This window comes from Papaver somniferum, chromosome 3, assembly GCF_003573695.1.
Source record: "Papaver somniferum cultivar HN1 chromosome 3, ASM357369v1, whole genome shotgun sequence".
Taxonomy (NCBI): domain Eukaryota; kingdom Viridiplantae; phylum Streptophyta; class Magnoliopsida; order Ranunculales; family Papaveraceae; genus Papaver; species Papaver somniferum.
The window spans coordinates 135,954,710-135,962,762 of NC_039360.1; the positions used below are offsets into that span (position 1 = coordinate 135,954,710).

The 8,053-nt window shown below is 36.1% G+C and overlaps 1 protein-coding gene across 1 annotated transcript; it reads left to right on the forward strand.

Annotated features, from left to right (window-relative positions):
• Positions 1-121: 121 nt before the first annotated feature.
• Positions 122-2,840, forward strand: LOC113357453 (zinc finger protein CONSTANS-LIKE 13-like). Its single transcript, XM_026600843.1, has 4 exons — positions 122-925; positions 1,105-1,299; positions 1,690-1,976; positions 2,453-2,840. The coding sequence occupies exons 1-4, from the start codon at positions 338-340 to the stop codon at positions 2,538-2,540; spliced, it is 1,158 nt and encodes a 385-aa protein (XP_026456628.1). The 5' UTR covers positions 122-337; the 3' UTR covers positions 2,541-2,840.
• The last annotated feature ends 5,213 nt before the right edge of the window (positions 2,841-8,053 follow it).

Below are 8,053 nucleotides of genomic sequence, written 5' to 3' on the forward strand. Positions count from 1 at the left end.
GATCAAGTGTGTCGTCATGCTGACAAGTTGATTTCAGTCGTTGGGATTTCACTATTTAAAAACTTAATTACATTTACACCCCTCCTCTCTAGAATCTAGTTCACCAGCGTCACTCTCATGGTACTCTCTAGCTGGTACCTTATCTTTCCACAAAGAAACCCAAAAAGTGAAATATCAAATTTTCAAGCTCAACTTATTAAAACAAGAAAATCTTCCATATCTCTACAGTTTTCAAAGTAGTTTCTTTCTCAAGAAACATAAATTCAAAGAGTCTTTTAAGGTTTTCAATCTGTTCCTGTCTTTCACACTCTGTTTTTTCTGATTCATACTCTAAGAAATGACTTCGAAAGATTCAGGAAGAAATAATGAAGTAAAACTAGAGAACATCAAAACCCATGAAGAAAAGAAGAGATTATGTGATTTCTGTGGAGAATCAAAAGCATTACTATACTGTAAAGCAGATTCAGCCAAGCTCTGTTTTCAGTGTGATGGTGAAGTTCATTCAACAAATCCATTGTTTACCAAACACATTAGGTTCCAATTATGTGATATTTGTGATTCAAATCCAGCTTCTATTCATTGTTCTACTGAGAATCATGTTTTATGTCAGAACTGTGATTGGGAAACTCATAATCATAATCATAGTCATGATAAGAATTTGATTCATGATAGAAGACCTCTTGAAGGGTTTACTGGATGTCCTAGTGCTACTGAATTGTCTTCTATTTTGGGGTTTGAAGATTTAAGAGATAAGTCTTTCTTTGATGGTGGTGGTGGTGGTGGAGGAAGTTTCAATAATTTAGGGTCTGGGTTTGATGATTTGTTTGTTTGGGATACTCCTAATATTATTAGTCTTGATGATCTTATTGTTTCTAGTGATTCTAGTCAGAGTTTTCCAGCTATGGGGATTCCACCTTTACCTAAGGTATAAACATCACCCTAAATGATTTATGCATTTTTTTAATTTACTATGCCTTTGATTGATCCTTTGCTTGATTGTTTCCGAGTAATTTCTGAATTTATGTCCAAAAAATTTCTATTCAACCTTTCAGAATTGTGTGTTATTATACTGTAATAATTGTGTCCATGTGTTTGTTGCACTAGAATCGGAATACAGCTTGTGGGAAGTATAAGGAAGATATAATACATCAGCTCCAGAACATGTTGAACCTGGACATAAACTGGAAAAATGAATGTGTGGAAGTTGAATCCCTTCTTGGACTTAAACCTCTGCTGCCTGAACAACCAGGAAATCTGTGTAGCAGCTTCAAACATGACGCTGAGCCGAAAGGCTATGAGGTGAAGTTTTCCGAACTTCAATTTCTTTACTATTTGTTTGGAAGAAAATTTGCAATACTTTCATCTTTAAACAATTCAAGCAGTTGCACAAGTGCTCATCTATCTACAAGTAGTACTAATCACTGGAGACCATGTCCATTAGCGTGCTTTGTATGTATTGCAGTTAGGAATGCCATTTTTGTGTAAGGTTAGGGAAGGGAAAGTCACTGGTGTGCATAGTTGGTGTCGTGAGAAACAGATGCTAGTTATAAGAAACTACTTAGAAATGTTCAAGCTGCAGTTCTTTCCCGAGTTATACTTAGTTCTATTAGTACTCTGGAAATCTTCTATCTCAACATTTTATTTATCTGCTCGATTCCTAGACTGAAGAACTATTGTTGTTTTATACAGGCGCATGCAATTCATTGGCAAGACGACGGTGGTGAAGCAGGAAATCAAAATCTCATGCCTTCCACATTTTCAGGAAGTTATTATGAAGACAGTTTTTTAGCTCTTGATAATCCTGATGATGTTGGTGGATTTGGAATTGATGTCACCGGGGGCAATGAAAAGCAATCACAACATCAAGTTGTTGAAGACACAGTACATGTGGTGCCAAAGTATGCTCCACCCCAGTTAACAGGGCAGGATAGAGACTTAATGATCTCACGGTACAAGGAGAAGAGGAAAACTAGAAGGTACCAACTACATTTATTACATCAATCCCTTCTCAAACATGAATTCCATTATTTAAACTTTTCATTTCTTGGTCGATTTAAATTAAGGCACCTGAAAATTTTGCACATACGTTTGACATGTAAAGAATACTGATGCAACACACTAAAATTGGAAGTAAACTATCTTTCACAGAATGCACCGTATAGTCTGCATTGGCGGTTCGTAACAGAACCACACATGATATTATAAATTAAACAGATCTACTCGTTAAGCATATGGGCTACGGTAACGAGTTACCCACATCTTGGGATATATAAATGGTGCAGTAGACTTTTCATTGATACTGACCGTATGGTTCCTATTGGTGCTAGGCCAGTTGATGCCAATGGCATGAAGCGACCTGTTTTCAATCTGCTTTTCATGTCAGACCAATCTCTTTCTCTTCTCAGACGCATACTAACTTTTAATTTGTCATTCTGTTGATTAAAATTTAAAGGTATGATAAGCACATCCGGTATGAATCTCGTAAAGCTAGAGCAGAAGGCAGGACAAGGATTAAAGGAAGGTTTGCTAAGATTGCGTAATTCAGTTACCCATGCACTCTCGTGGACATCAGGTTGGGTTTTGGATGATCCAATATGTTGTTACTTGTTACAGATTTCACCTCTACGAATCTCTTTTGCTGTTCCACAAGTGAACTTAAATTTTGTATATTAATTTGTTTTCGTAATAGTAGATAAATAATCTAACTCATAGACCAATTTGCAGTCACTGTATATTGAAGAGTTGGAAAGGAAAAGAAAGGTCATGTAAGGTTTTTTATTTTTCTGAAATTTTGATATGCTCTTGTTGGTGTTTAATGGGAGAAGTATGTTTGTCATAAACCTTGTCATTTAGCAAAGTGTTCGAGCCAGCCCAAAATTGGTTCAAACCAACGGCATAAGTAGATATCTGTTGGAAAATTGACACTAAAACATGGTGAAGAAAAGAATGTTGTCTCTGGGTTCAAGGCTCTAATAATAGATTCTTTTCGACAATTATTTGACCCTTCCCAATTGAATTGGTAAGTACAAATAGGTCAATGAATATTGCCGTCAGGATACTTAAAGTTCTACAACAATGTTAGATTCAAAGTTTGTACAACCTTGACCTAACCAAGAACACACAGGCTTTGATTCTGATGATGCTTGTTAGAGAGAAAACGAAGAGAGTTTTTGATGTGTTTTGAATGGAAAACAAAGACGCAATTTATAGAGAGTTTAGCATCTGTTGAAGATGACTCTTCATCTCCAACTGGCATCCTTTCAGTGCGAATAGACATCTCTTCCAAAAATGGTGTATGTTTGGAAAAACGATATTTCTGTTCAGTTTTTCTAACTGTCATTAGAAATTAAGGGTTTCCCACTCGGGTACTAGGCAGTCACTTAAGTGATGCAGACACTCCTATTTCAAAACTTTTTATGCTTTGTTTTGTTTTTTGAAAATAAGGGGAAAATGTTGGATATTTTCAACAAACCCTTAATTTGTAGGCGCTATACAAAGTTTTCGGTGATCGACCTGACAGGATCTAGTGGGCTAGGGGTTGGTTTTCCATCAACATGACCATATTTCTTGAGAAATTTCTCAATGTAATGAGATTGGCTTAAAACCAACTCATCTCCCTTTCTTAGGATTGTAATTCCTAATATTACATCACCCCCCCTAGATCTTTCATGTCAAAATTAGAACTAAGAAACTTCTTAGTATCTTCCACAATAGACAAGTCAGACCCAAAAATAAGCATGTCATCAACATACAAACAGAGAATTACGCATCCTGATTTATCTTGTTTACTATAAATACATTTATCAGCATCATTCACAACAAAACCATATGACAAAGCCACTTTGTCAAACTTCTCATGCCATTGCATGGGAGCTTGCTTCAAGCCATAGAGGGATTTCACTAACTTACACACTTTCTTCTCTTGGCCTGGTAATATGAAAACTTCGGGTTGTTCCATATATATTTCTTCTTCTAAATCACCATTTAAAAAAGCGGTTTTGACATCCATTTGATGCACAACTAGCTTATGAATAGAAGCAAGTGCGATCAAGCAACGAATAGATGTGATTCGTGCAACAAGAGCATATGTATCAAAGTAATCAATACCATGTATTTGTTTATAATCCTTAGCAACCAATCTGGCTTTAAACTTATCAATGGTACCATCTACATTCAACTTTCTCTTGAATATCCATTTACATCCTATTGCCTTAGCACCAGGAGGTAAATCACAGTATACCCAAGTTCCATTTGTCAAACGTGAACGCTTTTCATCATTGATAGCCTCTTTCCAGAAATTAGCATCTCTGGAACTCATTGCCTCAACATAGGTTTTAGGATCACGTTCATCATGCATATTATACATGGTGATGTTAAGTATTTCATTATTATCACCCTCTACAAGGTAATATTTGAAGTCTGGGTCAGGCTTTTCTCTATTCTTCCTCTCTTACTTTTTCTAGGTTCAATATCTTCAGTAGGAACTGAAATATCATTGTTTTGTGTAGAGGAGGAAGGTTCATCATTGTTATCAGTCTCCATTGGTTCTAGACTTGGTAACAATGGGTTTTCAGTGGGTAGTATGTGAGAACTAGTCCTTGTCATGCTTTCAAAAAATTCCACATCTACAGATTCTATAATCTCAAAAGTGTCAAGGATTAAACATCTGTAGGTAATACTATTAAGAGAGTATCCAACAAAAGCACATTTATAAGCCAAATTTCCTAGCTTTGGTCTTGTAGGATCAGGCTTTCTAACATACGCTAGACAACCCCATGCTTTGAGTCTTTTCAAATTAGGTTTTCTATTAAACCACAGTTCATAAGGGGAAACATTCTTCCTTTTCAAGGGTACTCTATTCAAAATATAGCATGCCGACAACATGGCTTCACCCCACAAAGAATTAGGCAAACCAGAACTAATAAGCATAGCATTAACCATGTCAATCAAAGTACTATTCTTTCTTTCAGCAATACCATTTTGTTGAGGTGTATATGGTGCAGTAAATTCATGTATTAAACCATGCTCTTGACAAAATGCAGTAAATTCAGAAGGATAATATTCACCACCACGATCAAAACGTAATATTGTAATCTTCTGTTCTAATTGTGTTTCTACTTCTGCTTTGTAAATTCTAAATTTATCAAAGACTTCATCCTTTGATTTCATCAAGTAAGTATAGGCATATCTAGTGCTATCTTCAATAAAAGTGACATAATATTTGTTTCCACCACGAGTGACATGACTTTTCAAACCACCAACATCCCTATGCACTAATTCAAGTAAGAAAAAATTTCTTACTACAGATTTAAAACATATCCTAGTTATATTTGCTTGCACACATATTTCACATTTAGAAACATTAACAAAATTACGATCAGAAATCAGTCCTAATTTGTTCATGTTTCTAAGAGAACCATAATTCACATGTCCTAATCTAGCATGCCATAAATCAATAGAGTCAACAATATAAGCAGAACCATTATTTATTAAATTAAGCTTAATCATCCTGTTACAGGCATATCCTTGTCCAACAAACATTCCGTTTTTGGACAGTACAAACTTATCATACTGATATGTAACCTTGAAACCGGCCTTGCCAACAAGGACTCCAGAAACAAGATTCTTACAAATGTCCAGGACATGTAATACATTGGTAAGAGTAACAATCTTTCCAGAAGTAAACTTGAGTTCAACAGTGCCTTTGCCATGTACTTTACTAGGGAGGCGATTTGAGGAAGTGACTTCTTCTCCACTAACAGATTCATATGTCTTGTAAAGGTTTCGGTATTTACAGATATGAATGGTTGCGCCAGTGTCGTACCACCATCCATTTCCATGATCTGCAACAACATTGGCCTCTTGCACAACAATGACAATTTTGCTATCATCGACCGTATTTGCTTCGTTTTTTAATTGTTTCTTCTTTAGACGACAATCACGAGAAAAATGGTCGGGTTTCTTACAGAGGAAGCAAGGGCCTTTCTTCTTTTCATTCTTGTTGGGATGTTGCTTCTTAAACTGAGAATCATTCTGAACTTTCAAGAATTCGAGGTTTTCGATTCTTGCACATTATTAATCTTAGACTGATTTTCAGTTTGCTGACTATCCTTAATCTCTCGCTTACGAGCATCTTCTTCAATACGAAGATGACGCTGCAAGCCTTCTAAGTCATAGTCAGTTTCAGCATGCTTAACTTTCTTCTTGTAATTATTCCATGAAGGGGAAGACGAGAAATGATAACCCCAACAACGAATGAACTTACAAGGTCAATACCAGCATCTTTAAGATGATTAACAATAAGCAAAAGATCACTGGCCTGGGCAATGATAGACTTACTGCCAACCATTTTCCAATCCATAAAGTTTCAAATCAGGAAACTCTGTATAGCACCTACAAATTAAGGGTTTGTTGAAAATATCCAACAATATCTTCATTCACTACCGCAAAAAATGTAATGAATCTTACCGTCCTCATTAGTATCCTTTAGTGCTTCACTTTCATTAATATTAAAAATATTCTCGTGGGTTGTGGCTCCTAGAACGTTGCTATCTTCTGTGCTAGTTTATTTCAATATAGTTTCAATTTGTGGCACAGTGGCAATGCCATCCTCTGTATAAATGGTTGGGTCAACATTTGGAACATAAGAGTTATGCTTACAAAGACGGGGCCAGTTCAGCAATAATTCTGTATAATTTGTTTTCTGGTGGATACTAGTACTTCGTTACCTTGTTTATGTTTCTGTTAAGTTCTTTAATTAGAGTTGTTGTCTTGGAACAAGTCTTATAGCAGAAGAATTTTAACTTCCAAGTTCCATAGTTCCACACCGCCTCACAATGGAATAGATCACGGAGCAGGAAGTCTAATGGTGGAATGTCCAAACGGAGATAAAAAATTAACGTAGGGCGTCAATCCATTCATCGAGTTTGGTGTAAAACGCCAATTGGAATGCCACTTCTAAGCCTTTGGATCTATCTTGAAAACTTTTCTATTGAATGACAATCCTATTAGTGTTTTGTGCTAAATTGATTGGCATTTTCTGCCAGATTGAGCGGTAATTCGATTTCCGGCGAGCACCAATCAGACAGACTCTCACGTTTTGGATTCCTAAGATATCTTTCATAAAACTTTGGAACATGCATTGGAAAAGGTGTGGAATCTGTAGATGACCCCAACTTGGAAACCATTAGATTTGACATTCCACATTTTTCTCAAGCTTAGAATAACTTGGATTCTACCGTGAGACTTGCTCTTATCTAAATTACGGTAGTAGTTTTAGAAATAACACAACTATACATATACATACATATATATATATATATATATCGTTAGGAATCCATATCGTTATATAGATTGAATTAACGATATATATATATATATATATATATATCGTTAATTCAATCTATATTATTGAGTTTTGCTTAATTGTGGTGGCTAATCCCCAATTCAAATTCAAAGTAGGTGGTTGATCTCCAACCAATTGATCACAATTAGGGATTTATTATTTAATGTTGGATTCTATCATCTGTCACAAGAACAAGTTAGGTCTTTAAAATCCTTAGTAACTTTTTTTCCCTCTGAGGCTGAGAGTCGAGCCTATCTCATACAGATGAGAGACGAGTATCACCCATGAGGACGAAAATGGAATCTGGTAACGGGTGGGCCATGGAAGTGTTTTCATTGGCTGGTGGTCGCATGCCCAATGTAGTCGATTTCGGCCGTCTCGGACGAAATTTCAACGAAATTTCGGATCTCGTCCCAAGAGCAGACGATTTTCACAATTTCGCCGAGACGAGATTGTCCCAAGGTCAACCATTGAAAGGATTGCTTGGTCAGTATAAAATGCCTGCACATTTGTTATTAGGATAAATTGTTAGATCATAGCTTGGTTGAACTCACCAAGCGTTGGTATATCAAGTTTGGTTGTCATATTTTAGTATCAAAACTCATCTAGAGTCGCTTGATTAATCACTAGAGTCAACTTCGTTATGTTAGACTAGAAAGTCTAGGAATGTTGAGACTTACAAGTATTTCTCTGAAGACCCAAGGAATG

Coding starts and splice junctions, on each gene's coding strand:
- LOC113357453 (XM_026600843.1), top strand. CDS start 338: ATGACTTCGAAAGATTCAGGAAGAAATAATGAAGTAAAACTAGAGAAC. Junction 926..1,104: donor GGATTCCACCTTTACCTAAG/GTATAAACATCA, acceptor TTGTTGCACTAG/AATCGGAATACAGCTTGTGG. Junction 1,977..2,452: donor GAGAAGAGGAAAACTAGAAG/GTACCAACTACA, acceptor TAAAATTTAAAG/GTATGATAAGCACATCCGGT.